Raw genomic sequence first — 27,096 nt, 5'->3', positions numbered from 1 at the left:
ATAATGGCAAGCTTCCAGTCAGGCGCTGGCAATGTCTGCCGTATGCGTTCCAACCCATTTTTATTCTTATATGAATTTCCTTCTCATGATCAGGGTTCGCTGTGATTAATTGACCTGGGTACACGTACTCCTTCACCGACTCTAGAGGCCGGCTGGCGATCCTGAACTCTTGTTTCTTTGCCCGGATATTCATCATTGTCTTTGTCTTCGGCACATTAATCTTCAACCCCACTCTTATACTCTCTCTGCTAAGGTCCTCAATCATTTGTTGTAACTCGTCTGCATTGTTGCCACATAGAACAATACCATCGGCAAACCGAAGGTTGCCGAGATATTGTCACGTGGTCGTGACGTTGAATAACACAGTAGCAGTACTGTGAACAACAAAACTAACTTTTATTGGGCGAACCTGTGCCCACAAAACAGGCTACACTTATAGCACAACGATAGCGGCGAACACGCTCGGCGATCGTCGAAAATCTGCTCAGCGGGTCAAGCGCGTCGGCTTTTATACAGCAGTCGTCGAATGTTCCAGACTAATCGCTGGGACCCGCGCGTATTCCACAATGTTCTACGCCATTCGCGTCAGGCGATGAAATCAGATAACATAAGGTTCGGCGACAACAGACAGCCGGGTAGAATCATCGATAACTTTCCAGAAACGTCGGATACATGCAGGCGCGTCCGTCGCTGTGCGATTACAGTTGTTAAGCGGCGAAACGTGGTTGCCCGATAAAGATAAGTACACGTGTCAATACCCCCCTCTTAAAAAGCATCGACCCGACGCTGCAAACAAACGAAGTTAATAAACAAAAGCACTCGTAGCAAAGAAAAGAACAAAAATAACGAAGTTCGTCAGCGTCCGTAAAAGGGTTTAAGGCGCACCGCGTGGACCACTTCAGATCGTGCGCGGCGCCGCTGTGAATGCGAAATGCCGTCTGGCACGACCTCATAGTCCAGAGCGCCAATACGTCGGATGACCTTGTAGGGTCCGAAATAGCGTCGGAGTAGCTTCTCACTGAGTCCTCGTCGGCGTATCGGGGTCCAGACCCAAACACGGTCGCCAGGCTGGTACTCGACGAAGCGTCGTCGGAGGTTGTAGTGTCGGCTGTCGGTCCTCTGCTGGCTCTTGATTCGCAGGCGGGCGAGCTGTCGGGCTTCTTCGGCGCGCTGGAGATAGCTAGCGACGTCAACATTCTCTTCGTCAGTTACGTGCGGCAGCATGGCGTCAAGCGTCGTCGTCGGGTTCCTGCCGTAGACCAGCTTGAACGGCGTGATCTGTGTTGTTTCTTGCACCGCCGTGTTGTAAGCGAATGTTACGTACGGCAGGACGGCATCCCACGTCTTGTGTTCGACGTCGACGTACATCGCTAGCATGTCGGCGAGGGTCTTATTCAGCCGCTCCGTAAGACCATTCGTCTGCGGATGGTAGGCCGTTGTCCTCCTGTGCCTTGTCTGACTGTAGTTCAGAATGGCTTGAGTGAGCTCCGCTGTAAAGGCCGTTCCTCTGTCGGTGATGAGGACTTCTGGAGCACCATGTCGCAACAGGATGTTCTCGACGAAAAATTTAGCCACTTCGGCTGCGCTGCCTTTCGGTAGAGCTTTAGTTTCAGCGAAGCGGGTGAGATAGTCCGTCGCCACGACAATCCACCTATTTCCGGAAGCTGATGTCGGAAACGGTCCCAACAAGTCCATCCCGATCTGCTGAAAAGGTCGGTAAGGAGGCTGGATCGGCTGTAGTAATCCCGCTGGTCTTGTCGGTGGTGTCTTGCGTCGCTGACAGTCGCGGCATGTCTTGACGTAACGGGCGACATCGGTGGTTAGGCGCGGCCAGTAATACCTTTCTTGTATCCTCGATAGCGTCCGGGAGAAACCGAGGTGCCCAGCGGTCGGATCGTCATGTAGGGCGTGCAGTACTTCTGGACGTAGCGCCGACGGAACAACAAGAAGGTAGTTGGCGCGGACTGGTGAGAAGTTCTTCTTCACGAGTAGGTTGTTTTGAAGCGTGAACGAAGATAATCCTCGCTTAAATGCCCTTGGGACAACGTCGGTGTGCCCTTCCAAATACTCGATTAGGGCTTTTAGCTCCGAGTCTCCTCGTTGCTGTTCGGCGAAGTCTTCCGCGCTTATTATTCCAAGGAAGGCGTCGTCATCCTCGTCATCTTGCGGCGGCGGGTCAATGGGGGCGCGGGATAGGCAATCGGCATCTGAGTGTTTTCGTCCGGACTTGTAGGTTACAGTGATGTCGTATTCTTGTAGCCTGAGGCTCCACCGTGCCAGCCGTCCTGAGGGGTCTTTTAGGTTAGCTAGCCAACACAACGCGTGATGATCGCTGACCACCTTGAATGGCCTGCCATATAGGTAAGGGCGAAATTTCGCTGTGGCCCAAACGATGGCGAGGCATTCCTTTTCGGTTGTAGAATAGTTGCCTTCTGCTTTTGACAATGATCGGCTAGCGTAAGCTATCACGTGTTCATGTCCATATTTTCTCTGGACTAGGACGGCACCGAGGCCTAGGCTACTGGCGTCAGTGTGTATTTCGGTATCGGCGTGCTCGTCGAAGTGCGCAAGTACGGGCGGCGACTGCATGTGTCGTTTGAGTTCTTGAAATGCGTCGCCCTGTGGAGTTTCCCACTTGAACTCGACGTCACATTTAGTTAGCTGTGTCAGCGGCTCAGCGATGCGTGAAAAGTTCTTGACAAATCGCCTGTAGTAGGCACACATGCCAAGAAATCTACGCACTGCCTTCTTGTCGGTGGGCTGCGGGAACTTTGCGATGGCAGCTGTTTTCTGCGGGTCGGGGCGTACTCCGGATTTGCTGATGACGTGGCCTAGGAATAGAAGCTCATCGTAAGCGAAGCGGCACTTTTCTGGCTTCAGAGTGAGCCCTGATGACTTGATGGCCTCTAGTACTGTGGCAAGCCGCCTAAGGTGATCGTCAAAATTTTCGGCGAATACAACGACGTCATCCAAGTAAACGAGACAGGTCTGCCACTTCAATCCTGCTAAAACCGTGTCCATCACGCGCTGGAACGTTGCAGGCGCCGAGCACAGTCCAAATGGCATAACCTTGAACTCGTAGAGGCCGTCTGGGGTGATGAAGGCGGTCTTTTCACGATCTCTTTCGTCGACTTCTATTTGCCAATAGCCAGACTTGAGGTCCATCGAGGAGAAGTATTTAGCGTTGCAGAGCCGATCCAATGCGTCGTCTATCCGTGGGAGAGGGTATACGTCCTTCTTCGTGATCTTGTTCAGACGACGATAATCGACGCAGAAACGAAGGGTTCCGTCCTTTTTCTTCACCAGCACAACAGGAGATGCCCACGGGCTTTTCGACGGCTGGATGATGTCGTCGCGCAGCATTTCGCCGACTTGTTCTCTTATAGCTTCACGTTCTCGCGGCGAAACTCGGTAAGGGCTCTGGCGAAGTGGTCGAGCGTACTCCTCAGTGATTATGCGATGTTTGGCGACTGGTGTTTGTCGAATCCTCGATGACGTCGAAAAGCAGCCTTTGTATCGCCGGAGCAGACTTCTGAGCTGCTGTTGCTTAATCAGGGGGAGACTTGGATTAATGTCGTAGTCTGGTTCGGCAACCATGGTCGTCGGGGTTGATGCGGCGGAATCCGAGAGGACAAACGCATTGCTGTTTTCCAGAATTTCCTCGATGTATGCGATCGTCGTGCCCTTGTTGATGTGCTTGTACTCCTGGCTGAAGTTTGTCAGCAACACTTTCGTGTTTCCTCCGTGCAGTCGAGCGATCCCTCTTGCGACGCAAATTTCACGGTCTAGCAGTAGACGTTGGTCGCCTTCGATGACACCTTCTAAGTCAGCGGGTGTTTCGGTGCCGACCGAAATAACAATGCTGGAGCGAGGCGGGATGCTCACCTGATCTTCGAGCACACTCAAGGCGTGGTGACTACGAGTGTTCTCCGACGGTATCGCATGGTCTTCCGACAGAGTTATTGACTTCGACTTCAGGTCGATGACTGCGCCGTGTTGGTTGAGGAAGTCCATGCCGAGAATGACGTCTCGTGAACACTGTTGGAGGATAACGAAGGTGACAGGGTAAGTCCGGTCGTGAATGGTAATTCTTGCCGTGCACATTCCAGTCGGCGTTATGAGGTGTCCTCCGGCGGTACGAATTTGAGGGCCTTCCCATGCAGTCTTAACCTTCTTCAACTGGGCGGCGATGTGTCCACTCATGACGGAGTAATCAGCCCCTGTGTCCACTAAGGCGGTAACTGCGTGGCCGTCGAGAAGCACGTCGAGGTCGGTGGTTCTTTGTCTGGCGTTGCAGTTGGGTCTTGGCGTCGGATCACGGCTGCGTCGTGTTGAACTGAAGCTTGAACGTCGCGTCGTCAAGTCGTATTTCGTCGGTGTAGTCTTGGCTTTCTGACTTCGTCGGGACAGCGGCGTGTCGTCATTAGGTCGTCGAGATGGTTGCTTCGTCGTCTTCGTCGGCGGCGGAGGATCTTCGTCAGTTCGACGAACAGCAACCGCACCTCAATCGGTTGCTGCTTTTAGTTTTCCGGATATGGGCTGACGGACCGGCCGCGGGCTGGGCCAGTGTATGGTCGGCGCTGCGGCGACAGGTAGCGGCCTGGTGACGGCGAACGGGAAGCTCGTCGAGGGCTCCACTGAGTGGCGGCGAGGTAGTCGGCGATATCGCGAGGTCGTTCGCCAATCTGTGGCCGCGGCGCGTTAACGGCGAAACCTCGCAGTCCCATCTCCCGGTATGGGCATCAGCGGTACACATGGCCGGCTTCCCCGCAGTGGTAGCAGAGCGGGCGGTGGTCAGGAGCGCGCCAAACGTCTGTCTTCCTCGGGTAGCTGCGCTGGGAGACGGGTGGGCGCGCTGTCGGCGGCGGCGGCGGTGGTCGACGGAATTGCGGCGTTACAGGGCCCTGGCGCGGTCGCTGAGGAGGGCCTTGACGGCGTACGACGGCGGCGTAGGTCATCGCTTCGGGTTGGGGTTGCGGTAATTGAGGTTGCACCTCCGGAACTCCAAGCGACCGCTGAACCTCATCTTTGACGATGTCAGCGATCGAGGCCACTTGAGGCTGCGACGACGGGAAGATCTTCTGAAGCTCCTCTCGTACGACTGCCCTGATAGCCTCGCGCAGGTCTTCGGAGGCCAGTGATTGAACTCCGGCATAGTTTGTAGCGTTGGTACGGCGGTCGAATTGCCGGTTTCGCATCTCGAGTGTCTTCTCGATGCTAGTGGCCTCGCGAAGAAACTCGTCGACAGTCTTCGGTGGGTTTCGTACCATACCGGCGAAAAGTTCCTCCTTAACACCACGCATTAGTAGCCGGACTTTCTTTTCCTCGGACATTTCCGGGTCGGCGTGGCGGAATAGGCGGCTCATTTCTTCTGTAAAAATCGCGGTGGTCTCGTTGGGCAGCTGCACTCGGGTTTCCAGTAGTGCTTGGGCTCGTTCTCGGCGTACGACGCTTGTGAATGTCTGCAGGAAGCCACTTCGGAAAAGGTCCCAGGTCGTTAACGTGGCTTCTCTGTTCTCGAACCACGTCCTGGCAGCGTCTTCCAATGCGAAGAAGACATGTCGCAGTTTGTCGTCGCTGTTCCAGCTGTTAAATGCAGCGACCCTCTCGTACGTCTCGAGCCAGGTTTCCGGGTCCTCGAATGTTGAACCGCGGAACGTGGGGGGCTCCCTGGGCTGCTGCAGCACGACGGGGGATGCTGGGGCTGCCATTGGGGAGGACTTGGTGGCAATCTTCCTGCACGTCTCAGGTAGGAGTCCGTGCTCTGGGGGCAGTCCTTGCAGCCGGCGGCTAGCTCGCTGGTCTTGGGCGACGTTGGTTTTGTCCTCGGGCGTCGGGCTTGGATCGCGGCTTTGCGGGGGCGTTCGTTCGGTACATGAACGCACAAGCACCTCCACCAGATGTCACGTGGTCGTGACGTTGAATAACACAGTAGCAGTACTGTGAACGACAAAACTAACTTTTATTGGGCGAACCTGTGCCCACAAAACAGGCTACACTTATAGCACAACGATAGCGGCGAACACGCTCGGCGATCGTCGAAAATCTGCTCAGCGGGTCAAGCGCGTCGGCTTTTATACAGCAGTCGTCGAATGTTCCAGACTAATCGCTGGGACCCGCGCGTATTCCACAATGTTCTACGCCATTCGCGTCGGGCGATGAAATCAGATAACATAAGGTTCGGCGACAACAGACAGCCGGGTAGAATCATCGATAACTTTCCAGAAACGTCGGATACATGCAGGCGCGTCCGTCGCTGTGCGATTACAGTTGTTAAGCGGCGAAACGTGGTTGCCCGAGAAAGATAAGTACACGTGTCAATATTCACCGTCGGTCCTCACTTCTAAACCTTCCGTGTTCAGTAGTTTGAATACTTTTCCAAGCACGCACTGAGTAGCATTGGAGAGATTGTGTCTCCCTGTCTGACCCCTTTCTTTACAGGTATCTTCCTGCTTTTCTTGTGTAGTGTTAAGGTAGCTGTAGAACCGCTGTAGATATTTTCGAAGGTGTTTACGTAAGCGTTCTGTACAGCTTGATTACGTAATGCCTCTATGACTGCTGGTATCTCGACTCAATAAAATGCCTTTTTGTAGTCTATAAATCGATATAGGAAGGCTTATTGTACTCTGCGGATTTCTCGATAACCTGATTAATCGCATGAATGTGATCTATTGTAGAGTATTCCTTCCTGAAGCCAGCCTGTTCCCTTGGTTGACTAATGTCCAGTGTTTCCCTTATTCAATTGGAGATTATTTTGGCAAATATATTATATAATACTGGGAGTAAGCTAATGGCCCTATAATTTTTCAATTCTTTAACGTCTTCTTTCTTGTGTATTAGTATAATGTTTGCATTCTTCCAGTTTTCTGAGATGCTAATTGTAGTCGATAGACCCTTTGTATGAAGAGCCGCCAGTTTTCCAAGCATTATGTCTCCTCCATCTTTGACTAAATCGACTTTTATTCCATCATCTCCTGCCGCTCTTACTCGTTTCATGTCTTGCAAAGCCCTTCTGACCTCATCGTTACTTAAAGGAGGAGCTTCTGAATCCTGTTCATTACTGTTTCCAATTGAGGTATCCCGTCTCCTCTGGGTATTGTACAGGTCAGTGTAAAATTCTTCCGCTTCTGTTACTCTATGTTCGAGATTGCTGACGATATTACCCTGCTTATCTTTCAGTGCATAAATATTTGCTTGTCCTATGCCAAGCTTCTTTGTCACTGATTTCAAGCTTCGTCCATTTTTTACTGCTTCTTCAGTCTTTCTCAAGTTGTACTTTCGAACATCACTTATTTTCGCCTTGTTGATTACTTTTGACAGTTCCGCGAATTCTACCTTACCTCTGGAGTTGGACACGTTCATTCTTTGTCGTTTCTTTGTTAGATCCTTTGTTAGTTGGGAGAGCTTGCCTATTGGTTGCCTTGGTGCCCTGCCTCCCACTTCAATTGCTGCCTCTGGAGCGAGCCAAGTTACGGTTTCATTCATTAGCTCTATGTCATCATCATCTCTCTACCCGCCGTGGTTGCTCAGTGGCTATGGTGTTGGGCTGCTGAGCACGAGGTCGCGGGATCGAATCCCGGCTAGGGCGGCCGCATTTAGATGGGGGCGAAATGCGAAAACACCCGTGTACTTAGATTTAGGTCCACGTTAAAGAACCCCAGGTGGTCGAAATTCCCGGAGTCCTCCACTATGGAGTTCTCATAATCAGAAAGTGGTTTTGGCGCGTAAAACCACATAATTTCATTTTTAATCGTCTTTCTGTTATAAGGCTGCAAATTCGTTTGCAAGTACCAGCCTTAATTTGTCTGCTTTTACCGTTACTGCCTCTAGGTTGACCTGTTTCTTCTTGACCAATTTCGCTCTTTGTCTCTTCAAGTTGAGGTTTATCCCTCACTAACATATGATCACTGCACTTGACCCTACCTATCACTTCTACATCCTGCACCATGGTGGGATCAGCAGAAAGTATGAAGTCAATTTCATTTCTTGGTTCACCATTAGGGCTTTTCCAGGTCTGCGTTCTGTTACTACGCTTCCTGAAAAGGTGTTCATTATTGGAAGCTCATTCCTTTCTGCGAATTCTACCACCATCTCTCCTCTAGCATTCCTAGAATCGACGCCGTAGTTTCCAAGTGCTTTTCAGCTAACCTGCTTTTTCCCCACTTTTGCATTGAAGTCGCCCATTACTACAGTATACTGAGCTTTATCTTTTCTCATCGCTAATTCAACGTCTTCACAAAACTGATCTGCTTCCTCATCATCGTGACTGGATGTTGGAGCGTAGGCTTGTACTACCTTTAATTTATACCTCTTATTAGGTTTGATTACGACTACAGCTACCCTCTCATTATTGTTGTAGAATTTGTCAATGTTGCCTGTTATGTCCCTATGAATTAAGAATACTACCCCGTATTGCTTCTTATCTAGCAGACCTCTATAACAGAGGACATTTCCGTTATTCAGCAATGTATAAGCCTCACCAGTTCTGTCCGGACCCAGAGATTCTTAAGGACCCTCTGCTGCGTTACAGGTCTGACCGTCGCCTTGGTCAGGTGCTTCGCAGCTGCTGGGGTCTGAGCGCCATTGGGTAACTGAGCGAGTCATTTGGGTCTGATGAGTCATCTGGGCTTGGTCATGATTTGGTTATGCCAGCCGTTGGCGCTCAGATCCATTTTTATTCTTCAGTAAATATTCTTTACACGATCAGGGATCCCTATGAGTAAATGATCTATATAAACGTACTCCTGCAAACATTCTACACGCTGAATGCCGATCATGGATTCTTGTTCGCTTGACAGATAATTCAACATTACCTTTGTCTTCTGCATATTAATCTTCAACCTAGTCTTACACTTCATTGGTTAAGGTCTTCAATCAAGTGTTGCAATGTGTCCCCTAGGCTGCTGAACTGGACAATGTCATCGACAAGCTGTAGTTTGTTGAGATATTTGTCGTTGGTCACCGCTCCACCCCTTCCTAGTCGAACATCTTGAATATTTCTTTTAAATATGAAGCGAATATCATTCGAGAGATTGCGTATGCTTGTCTGACTATTTTCTCGATAAGTATTTTTCCATATTTCTTGCGGGTAATTAATATATGTGAAGCCGGAACTGTCACTGAGGTGCACTCGAAGCCAGAAAATTTGTGGATACGTGCGCTGTAGCTGAACGTAAGTATGGTAGTTGCCACGAAAATGAAATAAGTTTTGAGTTGTCAGTCGTTTGACGCAAGCATAACGGCCTTGATGGGAAGTTTATTTAGTCATTCAACATAACACCACTAATTTTTATAAACAAATCTTGCTTCATCGAACGCCCCGAATGAAGCGATCGAACTGTGCACAACACACAAAACAACATAATTCGAGCGACGCATATGCTGCTCTTGCTGATATGACGCGTTTTAGTGACCGCGCTTACCGTGGTGCACGCTTCACATTGTTAATTTCACGATGCGAGGCCACTGTTACCGGATTTCTCATACCGTCATGCTGACGTGACTAAAACCCCGTAAACTTCCTAAAGTAGTGCCACGCTTTGAAGAATGCCGCCTCCTCCTCGCGCGCTCTGGCCGAGGCCGACGCCGCGCCGCTATTGGCCAAATAGCATCACGTGGTCTCTCGCGCCATGCATCAGCGCCATTTTTGCTCGAGAAGCGTCTACGGAATGGTGAGGAGCGCATGTTGGCGCCGTTGCTACAGTCGAGCAGTGTAGGCGGCGCCACGGTCGAGGAGGGAGCGTAAAAGAGAGGAGAAACTAGGAGAAGTGAAGGCGGAGGAGGAGAGTGTCGCTACTTTACGAAGTTTAAGGGGCTTTAGACCTGACTACTGTGCAGCAGGCGTGGAGCACCGTAAGAGCGTCGCCAGCAGGCAAAAAAATGCTTGCGCTGAATTCACAAACGCCTATCAAGGGTTCCTTGAATGAGAGGAGGAAACGATAGAAAGAACACCACACGAACCGACTGAAAGACGTGAGTGACGTCATTTCGCCCAGGACTGATAGTCTGGGGTTTAGAATAAGCACCTTCAGCCGATCATAAGACGAGAATGGCTGTCATCTGCTGTCGTTTTTCTTTGTCATCTCGTCTTCCCATAGCTTGTTGCGAGTTGCTGGCTTTGCGAATGCAAAACAAAAACGTTGTGGCCTCTTTATGAGCGTTACGCGGCGCGTTTTTTTACGAAGAACAAAGCGTCTCCATTTTTACGCGCCAGTGCGGTTATATACAATGTGCCCCAAATATCATGTATCAAGATAAAAAATATGCAAATGCGACGTAGCTGGACAGAACCAAGGTAATGTTTGCCGCCGCATGGGATACTCAGATGTTTTGCATTGTGCCTAGTAAAATAATTATTAGTAATTAAGTAATGAATTAAGTAATATTATAGTTTGGTGAAAAGTGTCGATGAGAAATTTGTAGAGCAACGTGGAAAACTCCAGATAAAGCTTTTTGTTGCTCAATGCGTGCTACATAAAAGTGTTTTTCCGAGCGTGAAACAACACGCGACGTGCATCGAGCGGCCAATCGCGTGGCCATGAATGACGCCTGCTGCCGCTGCATATTGTATGTGGTTTAGGTTGTTCGGTATTTGTCTCACTTCCTCTTTTTGTTTCGAATAATACGTGCGGGGTCGCCAGTCAGCGCTGTCTTTGGCTAACTTCCCTACCTTTTTTCTTTTTCAATAACATTGTTGCTCTGAACTATTCTGAATGCCTGTTCCTTATGGTCCTTTTACGATTTGCTTTTCTTATTTTGACACTTCCTTTGAATTTGGGACGATTGAAAGACTGAATTTGAGTGTTTAGGAAAGGAAAAAAAATTCGCTTCCGTTAGTAAATTTTCATTGTACTTGTTCCGCGATCAGCAATTGCTTCTGCATTAGAGTATTTATTGTAGCCGGTTGGTAAAAGATCCCGTATCAGCCTTGAAGTTCAGAACCCCATTCTTTATGTTAACATGCAACGTCGTTACTACGGGTATAGCATTGATAAGCTGCAACTGATCCATTACATCTCCTGTGCAATCCTTAGTTTATATCCACAAAAATTGAAATATTTTAGTTTCTTCTTCATCATTAAAATTCATTATCATCCCACTTTAGACTGGTTCTTTCATCGCGATCTCTGAAGCGCACAATAGTTTTAGGAAAGAGGCTCCTACAACACAACCCCGGACACTAGGCTTTGCGAGATCAGTGCGTTGGTATAAAGCACGCGAATTGTCCAAAAAACGCGTCATCGCTTTACTATGTAGGAAACGAGCGTCCATTGTCACCTTTAGGTAAGAAGGGCAATGGTACCAGGGCGAGCGCTGCGAGCAGCAGGAAGAACGCCTGAGAACGGCGCCGACTCCATCGCCGAGCCACCCACAGCCCCAGCAGTGCGGCCGGGATCTCGCCGGCCGACGAGATAGCGTAGTTCATGTATGGGTTGCCAGGTGCGCTGGTCGACGAGAGCACCAGGTTGTAGTATACGAACGAGCCCATGAACCTGCGACCAACAGCAGGACGCGTTCATTCATGTCGACCGACCATTCACGTGAAGAGCTTCATCTAAACTATTGCGACTCTTGTAAACCATGTAGATTGCGTGTTGAGGGAGTGGGTTTTACGAAATTCTTGGTATCTCGCCGCAGTGTAGCGGCGTCGGTACGACGCCGGCCGAGGGGAGCTAGGCCTACGGAGTGGACATAATGGCCGGCAGAACATGCAACCGACTGATTTCAAGGCCGTTTCACATGCTGCGACCGGAGCTAAATAACGGGTTGATGCGCTCGTGTCACATTGCGATTTTCTAGGAGTGTCTTTCACACGCCAGCATTTTCGCTCATGTGACACCCAGTGTTCCTTGCTGCCGATAGCTCGACTGATAATTGGACAAACAAAATGGAAATTCCCTTTATCATATTTCATTTTTAAAGAGAATAACTCGCGTATTTTGTAATTTTGGCAATGCTTTCAATGCGTGCAACATATGAGCTAGCGATTCGCGAATTTCAGCATGCCATACGCTGAAAGCTGTTCGCAGCAAACAGCGCCAGCGAAGTCCTGTGCAATTGGCTGATATATCAGTGCCTGACTTCCACTTGGAGGAAATGAGAGTGCATGCAAACACAATGAGTAGCGTGGGTATCTACCTTCGTGGGGAATTGAAACGCAACAGTAGAGCACGTGGTTTTAAGTATGACATGTGGAACCTGCTAGGCACTCAGACTCTGGATACAGCGAATGGTCTTATACGTCTGCGGACTTGTTTAGCTTAAATCTTGAAACTGTAAAAGCACACAAAGACGAGAACGAAGAGAGTGGACAGGACGAGGCGCTTACTCACAAATGAGAGATTTTGTTGAAAGGAAACAAATATAAGCATGCAAAAAACGAAGCAGGATGGCTGCGCATGCATGTCAAGGTTAACGGGTTAAATCATTTGAAAGGCAACGTTCAATGTTAAAGAAAGTCCAGCTATAAAGAAACTTGAATTCCTTATAATGTAGCAAGACTGAGGGGTGGCTGACGCAGTTATCTCATCTTTATGTGAAAGGCCTCTGCCATTTCACGGGTTAGCTGGTTAATGCTTTTGAAGATTATCTGAGGATCTTCGAAAACAGGATAACAGCCGCACTCGATACTGTAGGCGTCTAGAAGTGTAGTTCCTGATGAATTTTATGCCGCCATGTGCTTTCTTAGCCTCACGTTGACGCAACGCCGAAAGTGGCCTAAGAAACCTTACCCCACTTAAACGGGGTCATATTGATACGTGGACTTGTTTATCTTTTTCGGGTGAGCACTTTTCACTGTCTAACAAATCTTTTCACGCAGCGTGGGACGCGCCTGCATGTATCGGAAGTTTATGGAATGTTGTCGATTGTTCTATACGCCGTCGGTTGTCAGCGAACCTTGTGTAATCTGTTTGCATGTATGCGCGACGCCAATGGTGGAGAACTTTCTAGAAGACACGCGGGCACCAGCGATTACTCTGGAACGTTCGATGGCTCATGTACAAAGCCAATGCGCTTCACGGGTCGATCAGATTTCGACGATCGCCGAATGTGTTTGCTGCTTTCGTTGTGCTTTAAGTGCAGCCTGTCTTTGTGGGCACAGGTTCATCCAATAAAAATTAGTTTCGTATTTCACAGTATGCTACTGTGTTCTTTACCGTCACTACCACCTGACATCTGGTGGAGGTGCTTTGCGTTCATGTACCGGACGCCCCCACAAAGCCGTGACCCAAGCCCGAACGCGCAAGACAACACTAACGTCGCCATGAACCAGCGAGTTAGCCGCAGGCTGCAAGGACTGCCCCCGGAGCACGGACATTTGCTTTAGACGACCACGAAGATCGTCGTCAAGTCAAACGCAATGGCACCGCCAGCGTCCCCCATCGTGCTGCAGCAGGCCAGGGAGCCTTCGACGTTCCGCGGTTCAACATTCGTGGACCCGGAAAGCTCGCTTGAAGCATATGACAGGGTCGCTACGTTTAGCAGCTGGAACAGCGACGACAAACTGTGACATACCTTGTTTGCATTGGAAGACGCAGCCTGAACGTGGTTCGACAATAGAGAAGCCGCCTTAACGATGTGGCATCTGTTGCGAAGCGGCTTCCTGCAGACATTCACAAGCGTCATACGCAGAGAACGAGCCCAAGCTCTGCTAGAAACCCGAGTACAGCTGACTTACGAGGCTATCGTGATGTTCACGGAGGAGATGAGCCGTCCATTCCGCCACGACGATCCGGAAATGTCTGAGGAGAAGAAAGTCCGCCTACTCATGCGTTGGGTCAATGGGGAACTTTTCGCAGGATTCATACCAAGCCTACCGAAGAGCATCGACGAATTTCTTCGCGAGGCCACCAGCATCGAGAAGACACTGGAAATGCGGAACTGGCAATTCAACCGCCGCACTAACTCTACAAACTACACCGGAGTTCAATCACTGGCCACCGACGATCAGCACCAGCTTATCAGAGTTGTCGTGCGGAAGGAGCTTCAGAAGCTGTTCCTTTCATCACAGCCTCAAGTGGCTTCGATTGCCGACGTCGTACGTGAGGAGCTACAGCAGTCACTCGGAGTAACTTCAATCGCCTCAGCCGGAAGCAATGATGTATGCCGCCGTGGCCCGCCGTCACGTTCCCCCTCGGCGCATGCGCCAGGGCGCTGTAACTACGCAGTTTCGTCGTGCACCACCGCCGCTGCCAGCCCACCAACCAATACCCCCGCGCAGCATTCCAAGGAAGATTGATGTTTGGCGAGCTCCCGACCACCGTCCGCTCTGCTATTCCTGCGGAGAAGCCGGCCACACATACCGCCGATGTCCTTACCACGAAACGGGACTACGAGGGTTCGCCATCAATGCTCCGCGCCCGCAGCAAGGGGAACGCCCACGTGAGATCGCCGACTATCTTGCTGCCACACAATGGAGCCCTCGACGATCATACCGTCCACCGTCACCAGGCCATTACCTGTCCCCGCAACGCCGACCCTACACTGGCCAAGTCCGAGGCCGGTCTGCAAGCCGATATCCGGAAAACTACAAGCAGAAACAGGTGGAGGTGCGGTTGCTGGTATCTGCAGTCACGTATTTGCAGTCAGCGGCAAATACGCCCCCGGAGCTAATGATTTCATGCCTTTCGGCTGGTGCTGCATGTGGTCGTCGTATGCTTCACTGAGACACGGGCAGTGCAGCAGCTAGCATCGGTGAGCCTGGACCTGCGCAGGGTCTGCACAGACAGCGGGTTTCCGTCACCCTCTCGTCAGCACATCACCTAGCCTGCACCCCAGACGCTTGGGAATGCCTACTTAAGGAACAGCATCGCTCGGCTTCTTTGCAGTCAGCGGCAAATACGTTACCGGAGCTAATCATTTCATGCATTTCGGCAGGTGAGCCTTTTGCTGTTATTAATTTTATCATTGTAATTTTTTGCCGCTGACTGCACAGAAATGCCTTTGGATACAAAATTTTTAACATGTTCGGCTCGCCAAGAAGGTTTCCACCTTGGAAAACGATGCTCTACAGTAGTTGAAAGCAGCTACGCGAAAATGAGTGCAGTTAAACCTGGCTGTGCCAAACAAGTCAACCGGAAAAAAGCACACAAGGAGCCTTCACACAGACAGCAAAACAAGAATCGTTTGCACAGCAATTTGTTGCTGTAAATGAAAAACTAGACCGACTTGCATATAACCTAGAGTTACACGCCACGAAAGTACAGGAACTTCTTACATTTAAGGACTCGGTTGGAACGATCGAAAACGCGATAAAGGAAGTGCAGACTTCAATAGAATTTTTCCACAAAATATGACTCGGTATTGGAGACAGTCAGCAAAAATCAGGCTGAGGTGGCGAAATTACGTTCCGAGGTGGACTCGCTGTCTTCTACCGTCGAGTTCCAGTCAGACCTGATTGACAAAATAAATGGGAAATGAATGAAATCGAGCAGTATAGTAGGAGAAAGAATTTCGAGATCCACGCGTTTCCCAGCAAGCCAAAGGAGAACTTGCAATCCTTCCTCAGTGTTCTTGCACAAAAACTTGAGATACCTAACTTTGCAGCAACTCAAGCCTCTGCTAACCACCGTCTACCCAATGGGGACAATACTGCACCAGCCATTATTGTCTAGGTGTGCTTCGTTGAAGCGAAGGAACAATGGTTCCGATCACGTAAAAACCCGCCAGGATTAGTTCAGAATGATTTCCCACGGTTGTTTTTCAATGACAACCTTACACAGGTTAATCGTGAACTATTCTGGCTAGCTCGCACTAAAGCAAAGGAAATGACCTTCAAGTACGTCTGGACAAGAAATGGCAAGGTGTTTGCAAGGAAAGCAGACGGTGCTTCACTCGTTCGAATTAATAGAAAATCGGACATTGAAAGGCTTATCTGGTTAGGGGTAGTACTTTGAAGCTTTGCAATGACCTTTTAGAAGTTTCTGTTTCTCGTTTTTTTTTTTGTTATCCAGGTAACGACGCCTTCCATGTTACTCACGTAAACATCAGAAGCATTCGTAAGCACTATAACCATTTAGTAGCCATTCTATGTTCTGTTCCACTTCTTTTTGATATCATCGTACTCACCGAGATAAATATATCTCCAGGTTTATATTTTAGTTTCGCGCTACCGGGCTATTGGTCATTCTCCTTTTTTCGTTCGGTCCTGAAGGGTGGAGGTGTGGCTGCCTTCGCAAAAACACTTGGTCAGTCTCCGAACTACAGTTGCCTTTTGATCATGCGGAAACTGTTACTCTCCGCTTATCTAATCCTCGATTTTCATTGGCCTTGCTTTCTGTATATCGTCCCCCATGTGGTAACAGGCGTCTTTTTTTGGCTGAGCTAGAGTCTGCGTTATCTCGTCTAGGAACCGATGAATGTATTTGCCTCACAGGTGACATTAATATACATACGTTAGGGCCAACAGTAGGAATAGTTGCTGATTATCTAGATGCACGATCTAAATGGGGAATTGAAACGACAATCCATGCAGCAACTCGCGAGGAATTCCTATCTCAACGCCTTGTTTCATCCTGCATTGATCATGTAAATGTTCGAGCCCATAATGTGGAAGTAAAATCCACCATTGCACAGATTAAAATTTCTGACCCCTACTTCTTCTGCTGTTCACTAAAACAGACTGTGAATCCGTTGTTATCAGAGGCTATTAACTCTGTGAAACAAATTTGTATAATTGATCCAAGGCTTTTCGGTAAACTGGTCCAGAAAAATGATTGGGATATTTTTTTGTACTGTGTCAGCGGAAAACATGTACCGCGAATTTGTAGCTGCGTTTGATTCTTTTAGGCAGGCGGCAATATGCGTTGTCAAAATCAGGCAACGTAACCTGAGCCAGAAATGGATGACCAGCGAAATCTTATCTGCTATAAAGGAAAAAGACTTGTTGTGGACTAAGGACAAGTGGTCGCCAAACTGCAGTGACACGCACATAAGATATAAACGTGCCAGAAACAAGGTGAATGCAATGATCAGACTTGCGAAGCGCGTTTATTTTAGAAATGAATTTCAAGAAGCTCGATCTGACAAAAAGAAAACATGGTTCCTAATCAATTATCTTAGAGGCGGCAACATGTAAACGCCAAATCAGCGCCTTTCATCTTATTTTTCTGCAGATGACGAAACTGTGGCAAACTTATTTAATCTTTTTTTTTTTCAAGTATCTAGGGATCGAGGACACGGTGACCATCGGTGTGTACTTTGATAGCTTGCTAGATTCCGCATGTCTTCCTTTACTCTTACTGGATGAATAGAGGTCCATTGTCTTTAACCTTAAGACGAATAAATCGTCCGGCTTCGACAAAATCTCTGTCAGTGAACTCCCGAGAAATTTTGACGCAATTGCACATGTATTGCTATTTCTTTTAAACTATTTTGGATGGTGGTGTGATTCCAGTTGAAATGAAAACCGCGATTGCAATTCCGCTTCATAAGCAAGGTGCACGCAATAGTATTGAAAATTACAGACCCATTTCGATAATTCCCTGTATAGCTCAAATATTAGAAAAACACGTGGCTCTTACTGTAACACAGTTTCTAGATAAGCATAGTGTATTATCATCACATCAGCATAGATTTGTACAGGGGAAGGGTACAAAACACTGTTCGAAGCTTTCTCTGATCTTTTAAACTTGACACTAGACCGTAACCGGGTAGCATGTGCCCTTTTTACGGATGTCTCTAAGGCATTTCACAGTGTTTGTCATGACATTTTGTTACAGAAACTGTCTCTCCCAGGCCTTCGTGGATCATCCTTGAATTTATCAACTAACTTTCCGCAGGATAGACGACAGTGTGTAAAGGTGGGAAATAGTTTGTGTTTTTACCTGTATTCATTCTGGAGCCCTTCGGGGCTCAATATGAAGCCCTCTGCTTTTTACCATTTATGTGAATGATTTGTCCAATGTAGTAGGTAATTATATATATCAATATGCCGATGATACCATTCTTGTATCCTGCGCAACTAATTACTCTGATGCAATCAGCTCCTTACAGAATGAGGCAACTGAAGCTATGGACTGGTTTGCGGCAAATTAATAAGCATCAACCCTTCTAAAACGCGACTCGTCTGTTTCCATAACCCCATGAAAAAAATCCTGCCTACGACATTATTATTCTTACACACATCTGACTGTTATGAATGCACTTGTCAACCTGTTAAAAATGCATCTTTTGTTAAGTATCTTGGGTTGGTTTTTGACTGTGATCTTTCATGGAACTCGGAATTATCCAACCTCTGTAAAAGGCTGCGCGCGGTCTCCTGTGTATTATACAATATGCGATATTTTAGGCCGTCTCCGTGCGAACAATTATTTTCCATGCTTTAGTGTACAGTGTGCTACGTTATGGCTTGACTGTGTATGGCCATTGTACTCTTAGGTGGAGCTCAAGATATAATTCAATTTTACGTTCACTGCTGTCAACAGTGACATAAGATTTGTGTCCAAAGCAAGATGCAGACGTCTTTAGGTTGTTGAATTTGCCAAACTTCACTTCCCTGATTGTCGAAAGTGTTGTAATTAAACACTTCTGGAGTAATGATTTTAAAATACGATATACGCCTGTAAGCTCCTTAAGACCGAAGGAACCCTACGTCATCCCCAAGACTGCGACAGAGTAAGGAAGGAGAACGCGGCAATACTATGTTCTAGCCATATTTAATAAATTGACAACGCCTGTGTTAGAAGCAAACACAAGACGTAGGATTAAGAAACTATAGAATTTTCGAAGTTTAGACTAACATTTTGTATAACTATTCAATATTTTGATCCGATCCGCTAATAGCTAACTCCGCTGTTAACCCTGTGCAATTTTCTGTGACCTGACTGTCAGGCAATGCCAGTCAAGCCCTCTGAGGCTTTGGTAGGCCTGCTACCTGTACTTTGTTTTGCTTTATGCACACTAAAGATTGTATTGTATTGTTCATCGAAATAACGAAGGTGCTCAGGCGCCCACGGAGACGCCGCAGAGCCTATCTGGACGACATAACAACGACACGCCGCGATCCCGACGAAGCCTGTGTTCTGTTTTGTATTCTTGTTTGTTTTAGGCGCGCGTGCGCATTCCAGATGCCTTTCCTAGAGAAAGCGAAATGGAATCGTCGTCTAGCCGGAAGGGAGAGTGGCGACGACACCACCTGGACGGAGGCAACCTTTGCCCTCAGCGATTGACGAAGAGCAGGGCGTCGCTCTTGTTGTGTCTACATTTTGGAACTGGGGTGGAGCTTCGATGACGAGAGGATGCGGACCGCGTGTGCGTGTGTGTGCGTGAGAGAGAAGAGACGCTCTTTAGACACCAAAGAGAGCGGACGTTGCGTCCTACGCTGCGATGTTTTCCTTTGTTCAATTGTACTACATAACCACAATATAAGCTTTTTTTACCTTTTTCCTTCAACTTGAGTTTTCTGTTATCAATCTTTAACAGTGGTGCCGAAACCCTCGTAAGGAGCATCGCGGCCGACAGCAGACTTGACTCTTTCGACCGCTCAGTCGCAACGAACTTCGAGATCTGCCAGTGCTTCCATGGATAGACACATGGATAAGCTTCAGGACAAAAGGCGGGTTCGTCGCGACCACATCTCGCGCATCATCAATGAGGCCGAGCCTGTCCTGCGAGAGGGAACCTGAAGTCAAGTTACCACCTTGATACACCGATTGAAAACAAGTAAGGAGGAGCTGCGTAGGATAAACGAGAAGCTGGAACCGCTGATCCTTGGAGCGGGGTTCAAGGCTGAGTACGGCGAGGCAGTAAGATATGACGATGAAGCGACAGCCATGATCGGGCGTCTGCAAACAAAGCTGACCTGGTTCCAAGGGGACAACAGACCGCCTGAAATTGCGCCACAGTCAAGTGCACCACCAAGGGAAGAAACAGTTGTCCGTGGTGACGGTGTGAAGTTGCGTAAGCTGGGCTTGGAAACCTTCGGCGGTGAGTTGGCCAACTGGATGCCCTTTTGAGAGCAATTCCAAAGGGCTATCCATAAGAACTCTCGTCTTTTAATTTGTGAAAAGTTGCAGTACCTTCGCTCGTTGCTGTATGGACCAGCCCTAGTAGCGATAAAATATGTGCGTGCTACTGAGGCTTGCTATAAAGACGCACTAGACATTCTGCACAGACACTTTGGCAACAGAACGCAAATCTAAGATCATCTCGCCAAGCTACGAGCCTGACCCGCCAGTACTTCACCGAGGGACCACGTGGACATCGACAGCAATATGACCACGTTTAGGGACTTGTTTATTTATTTATTTGAGTATCCTAAGGGCCTGTTAGGGCATTACATAGGGAGGACAAAAAAGTTCAAACGTACGTGGAATGTGTAAAATGCAAATAATATATGAAGGCATTAGGAACAATAAAAAAAGATCGAAATCTCGAGCAGAAACAAACAAAACAGAAAAAAAGAACGAAAAGAGAAACGGAGTTTATACAATATAGGATAGCGTGAAAACCGCATAAGAACCTAAAATGCGATGTAGACAACCAGTACCCATCAGAAAAGGAGTTTAAGGATACAATCGAATGATGATCTATGTAAACAACCTACACGGATACATATAAGATAAAGCGCAATGAATTTTATACAATTCCAAGCACACGAAAACACTGTTTAAGTAAATATTCAAGCAAATGCGGGTTCGGACAGGTTGATACACTCTAAATAGGTTAGCAGTGCTGCATGAAATGGTGATGATTCCGTAAGCGAGACAATGTTTGAAGGTAGCGAGTTCCATTCGGCAATAGACAAAACTAGAGGCGAATTTTGGTAAGCGTTAGTCCTGGCAAATATAGGTTTTACTTTATGAACATGGTCTGTGCGGGTCGAGATGTGGGAAGCGGGAAGAATATGGGCTCGATCGAATGTGATGTTGCTGTTGTAAAGGCTATGGCAGAAGGACAACCGCGATAACTTCCTGCGCATGTCAAGTGAAGGGAGATTGAGTAATTTATTTAAGGCAGACACACTTTGATATCGAGAGTATGAAGTTAGGATGAACCGCGCAGCATTATTTTAAACTGATTCAAGTAGGTTCGTGAAATTAGAGTAACGGTTGCCAGATTAGGGACGCATAATCTAAAGACGGCCTGATAAGAGAACTGCATGCGCGAAACCTGGTATCTGTGTTCGCAAGCTATAAGTGCCGTTTCAGGTAACCAAGTTTTCTGCATGCTTTGTGGTGATGTGTTCAATGTGAGCATTCCAGCTTAAATTGGAGGTAAAGAAGACACACAATTACTTGATTGAAGATACTGAGGCAATGGTAATACTGCGTATTGTATACTGGTCAGAGGTAGGTGAGTTATCCAATTAAATTTTACTTGTTTAGTTTGGGCTATGTAAATTTCGATCTGCCATGTGTCTCACCAGTCAGTTGGTTTTGTTAAATTAGACTGCAGCACAGACATGTCGGCGGGCAGCTTATTTCATTATACAAAACGCAGTCATCTGCGAAGAGACGTATTTGTGAAGTAATATTAGTTGTGATGTCATTGATGTATTTTAAACATAGCGGTGGACCAAGGACTAACCCTCGAACTCCCGAACTGACGTGAGTGCTGTTAAAGAAGCAGCTGTTGTTACTTGAAATATGTTCGTTAGGAACTCCTCAATCCCTCGCGCCGTGTTGTAGTCAAGCCGTAGGTTTCTAACTTTCACTTTTAGTCGATTATGACTTACCCAGTGGAAAGCTTTAGAAAAATCAATAAGGATGGCGTCTGTGCTAATCAATTTGTGCAAAGAAATGTGAATATCTGTTACAAGTTCATATAGTTGCGTCTGACATGAGCGATTTTGGCGAAAGCCAGGTTGGTTATTGAGGGACAGGTTATTATCGTTCAGATAGGCTACAATATGAGAGTATAAGATGTGTTCCAGTAATTTGCAACAAATAGATGCCAGTGATACAGGTCTGTAATTATTAGGGTCTGCTGTTTTACCAGATTTAAATACCGGTATTACTAATGCTGATTTTCAATCTTCCGGTAGGGACCCTGTATCTAGTGACTGCTGAAATATTAATGATAACAAAACTGAAAAGTGGTGCGAGGTTAATTTTAGAAGTTTAGCACTTATTCCGTCAGTACCTGGGCTGGTTTTATGAGGAAGCCTGCCAGTTGCACTAGAGACACCATGTTCCGATATTATGATGGATGAAAAAGGGAATCGAATAGATGGTTGTTCAAGTATGTGAGTGTTATCAAGTGGCACTTCGATAGCAAAAACTCCAGAGCAGCATTTGCTAAATAGCTCTGTGCTATCTCTTCTGTTAAGCACTGCTCCGCTTCGGAAATTAGTAAGGGAGCAGTGTGATTTGGTCTTAGGTTAACTACTTGCCAAAACTTTTTCGGAACAGTTTTCATATTGGGAAGGGTTAAATTAACAAAGCTTGTCTTTAGCTTCGAGAATTGTAGTTTCTGTATGGTGCTCTATGGTTTTGTAATTTTGCCAGTCTTCTGGAGCATTTGTTGACGCAGCTTTTCTGAACGCTCTTTTTTTTTCTTGTTTACGCACTTCTTCACTTCGCGGTTAAACCACGGATCGTTTTGCCTTGAGCTGGTGGTCATTCTTGGTATACATGTAGTTTCAACTTGTTTTAGTTTATCGCGGAACAAGTTCCAGTTATCATTTACCGTTCTGTTTTCAAAATTGCTTGCAAAGTCGGCTGTAAATTAGGCTAAATACCAATCATTCTGCCAGCGTCGGAGTGTGCGTAGTTGAGAATGCATTTTTTCGCTGTTTATTTCTCGGCAGGTTTCAATGCAAAGGAAGCTTGCACCACCCTGTGATCACTTAATGGTTCTAGTACATGTGTCGCAGCAAGGTCTGGATGATTTGTTAAAATAATGTATAGTACGTGGTCACGCCGAGTTGGTTTGCCAATGACTTGAGTTAAATGATAAAATGCAAGGTTTGTAGAAAATGAAGACACTCATATCTGTTGTTATGTGCCTTCAAGGACGACGTAGACCACTCGATACCTGGGTAATTAAAATCGCCCCCTGATATCAATATGCATTTTGGGAACTGGGATGTGACCTGTTGTAAAGCATCATTGATAAAGTGAACAAATTCCAAACGGCTATCAGGTGGACGATAGCATGCACCAATGACACATTGCGCATTTCCATTACGTGCAGAGACCCACACTATTTCAAGACGAGAGTGGATTATCACTAGAGACGGTTGACAGTCATATTTAATGACTTTAATAACCCCGCCTCCTCGGAAGCCTTCCCGGTCCTTTTGAGAGATTAAACGTGATGGGCGAAGTGAAGTTCGCTGTTAGTCATGTCACTGGAAAGCCACATTTCCGTGCCTGTTACTATATCTGTGGTGCAAGAATGTATGAGCGTTTTCAGTGCGTCAATATTGTAAAGAAGGCTGCGGGAATTTGCCAGGAGCAACGAGACTGCATGTATGGACGTAACCTTACGCCTCAGTTGTTTTTCGTCAATTAGTGGAAGATTGGTTCCTTGCAGCAACTTGTACAACATTATTAGTGGCCGAGTCAAACCGTTAAACAGAACCTTTAAAATGTAGAGACGAAAACGAATGGAAAAACGTTTCTTTTCTTCACGATTCCTCTTGGCAAAGTCGCGCTACTTCTTACGAGCCAACTGTACCTTCGGCAAAAAGTCTTCTTCTATCCACACTTTAGGGGACTCGATGTTTTTCAGCCTGTGAGCATTTTGTAGCACTTCTGTTTTAAAGTTGAGGAATTTAATGACAATAGGACGGTGAAAACCGTGGTTAGTACTGGCCAATCTGACGCACTAGTGCTTGCTCCAAGGTCATGGAACACGACACCTGTTCCAATGTTGCTAACTTCTTATAATCTGGAAGCTGTTTCTCATTCCAACCAAAACGGCTTTTGTAAAGATCACTGATGCGAGACTCCATAAAGTTTCATTCCCACCTAGAGCGTAACATTCAAATCGATGCGCTGCCTTTTTTATTTTGAAAACGCATTTGAAATGTGCCTCATTTTCATTTTCTACTAATGATATAGCGTTTAAACCTTCAGCCACACACTTTCAACTGGATTTTCTAAGAGGCCACAACCAGTTCGTACACGCTGACATCTATTCCTCCACCTTCTCCTCTGGTATTTCAGGTGGACACCGTCCTCGGGGCTCCTATCATACCGGCTCTCTGACTTTCGCGATGGCTTCGAGCAGGCGCTCATTGTGGAGCTCGGCCATGCTCAGGGTCAGAAAGAACGTGGACTTGCCTAGATGCTCGATCATTTCGAACACATTCTTGTTCCTCTGTGCCAAATAGTATTTCAGTAGTAAGCCATCCTCGAGCTGCTAAAGTAAACCGCCGAGTTGACGCATATCTCGGCGAAGCATCGGTCTTCCAAAAGCTTCTTTAAGAGCGTCAGGAGCAGGTTAGCATGCACAAGGGTGGGAAACTTGCTTTGTGATCGCAATTCTTGCGGAGGCAACCACTATCCTGTGTTCCGCAGCCAACATAGACGGATCTTCTTACGCACGCCATCTGGCCCGGCGCAGGTAGTACGCGAGAATCAGAGGCGAGATTAGGATGACGGTGCTCGAAAGATGAGGCTGCGACCACAGCATGAGCATATACCCCACAGCTCAACTGGGTAGGCACAAGCAGCCCCACCGGCGTAGGAAGCCAGATAGATAGGTAGAGAGACACACTCAAAGTGCCTGTCTTGAGATACATTTAGAGATGCGCCGCGCGCGGACTGCGCCAGGTGGCGCAGCGTGCCCAGTGCGATGCGCAAGATAGGAGCCCGGCTGCATACACGCCTCGTAGGTAACGCGAATCCGCCGTGGCAGTAAGGTGTGTCCCTACACTGCTTCAATGCCAATCGCATTACGGTCGTCATTCTCCGTGAGATTGGTTGTGCCGAATTGCCTGGTTTCCGTACTACATATTGCTTCTGTAAATTACTCTTTGCAATTCCCATGCTCTAAAGTTAATCATCGTCTAAATCCTTTGATGTCTTTCCATTTTGTTTGCAGTGCTTGCTACTTTTTTTGCTATTTCGTCGCTTAAATTTGTGGGCTACGCTTTCCTCGCGCTTCTGTTTATCTTTGGTGCGGCAGTCCAAGTGCTATGTAATACATTTATAGTTCCCTAAGTTTCTAGTTCCGTCTTCGTTTAATATGATTTTGCAAAATTTATTTTGGGCTTTTTAAAATCACGGTGCACTCTTTCAACGACTGCTTATTTCCGGATGGCAACATGATTTGCAATCACATTTAGGTTCTCTATCGATATTCACCAGATAGTGCTGGTCACATGGTGGCGCTGGTATCATGCAGGTGTTTCGTTTTACAGTACACCTGTCCATTCAGGTCTTTGATGTGGGCATTCTTGTATTTCAACTTCATTGCTTTCTTGGAGCTCCTTGAGATCTGCCATGCAGAAGATACACAACCTCTTCGTTTTCTTGCCGACAGTCACTTCCTTTCAAAAAGTAAGGTAGTTTTCAAATTGCATGTTTCACCACGTTTGGGTAAACCTCCCAGATGCGCTGTTTATGAGTGAGCTATATTCTCAGCCAATGGGACTTCTCAAAAATGAGAATGGCCAAACCGCAGCAATCATGTTCTAATTTTATCTTTTTTGCAGCGATCGCAGATGCAACCTCCACTCAGTAGTAGCTCCTCTCAGCATTAAGATAACTTTCTGTAACAGCGTACACACATTCCTGCTCCTCATTTGGTTCTTTACTTCTGACCACTTACTTGCCTTTTGTGCAACACATTGCATATTTATGTGGCTGATCGTGCCACGCTTGTTAGCTTAATGTCGTTACTTCGAGTTGTCGATCAAAGGAATGTTTCTCTGCTTGGGATATATGGAGCGCTGTTGCTTCCTGTACTTTTTCTGTGAGCCCATGGTCCTCCTAAACCGTCTGGCCCTTCAGACGGAAGATCCTAGCACCTAGCTCTTATAGTGGCGCGACTATTGCCTCCAAAGCAGGCGAAAGAGAAGATGGGCTCACGTGCAGGAAGCGCGAGAATGGGACACGCTAGCGCGCTCGACCTGAGCGGTCGCGGTGGCGGTCGCTCGCGAGATCTCGCGGCACCACGGCTGGCTGGCCTAAACAAACCATGGCTGCTACCTCTTCGCGCCACCTCGCCAAAATTGGTGACCCGGACGAGCGATTCCCAGCCATGCCAGCGCAAGCACACCGCCTCTACCAAGGTGTGAGTGACGTGGCCTCACGCAATCCGGCAGTTGTCCCGCGGTTGAGAATGACCGGGAATTCTACATCGACATGCCGCACATCTGGTTCATCCAGCTGGACAGTCACTTCCTTATCAACAAGGTTTCAGGCTCCGACTGCGTTCCAGGCTCCGGTTGCCACCCTCCGGCCCCGACTTCAACGAGGACTTGCGGCAGCCATCCTTGCTTACTACGTCACCTCAAGCGGCCACTCACAACAGCTCTCGCTATTTCAACCGACGCGGCATTTCGCGTCTTGTCGTCCCCTATCGCCTGAGTCGAGCCGTGGCGTTCCTAAGCACGCGCCGGCCCCTGCTTCAAACCTCTATTCGGTCCGTGGGCCTCCTCCAATTCTCAAAGGCAGCTGCGCGGTGACTCCTTCTAAGCAATTCACTGGGCCAAACGCGGGCGCTTTCAGCTACTCTACGGTGAGCCTTTCTCCTTCCCTGGACGTTCCCGCAAGCTGTGCGCTTTCCGTTCTGTGGCACGTCACTGATCACCGATTCAGAGGCTATCCCACTAGCTGCACTAGGCGCAAATGTCCCTCTCGCAGGCACGGCGACGCCACAAGCACAACCATGGCGGTGACTGTAGCGACCACCGCAGCCCTGATATTAGCGTCATTTGAGATGTCGCCGCAAGCAGCAGCAGGCGAGCCTTCCGATGTTCTGTGCTCGCTCGCACCTTCCGCGGATGCATGGCCTACCGTAGTCTTGAAGGAACAGCTATACCATCTAGATTCTTCAGCACGAGAATCATCTCTATGTGAGCAACGTGAGCGACTTCCACTATCTCCACACAAGTCGCGACTGCCAAGGCGTTCTTCTTCGGAGCTCTGACTTCTACCAGGCCCGAGCATCTACGAGAACCTGCGGCAGGTCGTGATTTCC

The 27,096-nt window shown here is 47.8% G+C and overlaps 1 protein-coding gene across 1 annotated transcript in view; it reads right to left on the bottom strand.

Annotated features, from left to right (window-relative positions):
* Nucleotides 1–27,096, bottom strand: part of LOC126518708 (organic cation transporter protein-like) — a 332,875-nt gene that overhangs the window by 66,565 nt on the left and 239,214 nt on the right. The window contains exon 9 of the mRNA XM_050168473.2: nt 11,278–11,492. Coding sequence (XP_050024430.1) covers nt 11,278–11,492 — 215 coding nt within the window. The remainder of the gene's footprint in view (nt 1–11,277; nt 11,493–27,096) is intronic.

The sequence above is a fragment of the Dermacentor andersoni genome, chromosome 1, assembly GCF_023375885.2.
Source record: "Dermacentor andersoni chromosome 1, qqDerAnde1_hic_scaffold, whole genome shotgun sequence".
Taxonomy (NCBI): Eukaryota; Metazoa; Arthropoda; class Arachnida; order Ixodida; family Ixodidae; genus Dermacentor; species Dermacentor andersoni.
Note: the sequence above shows the minus strand (reverse complement) of the source record. Positions and strands in the feature narration are given on the sequence as shown.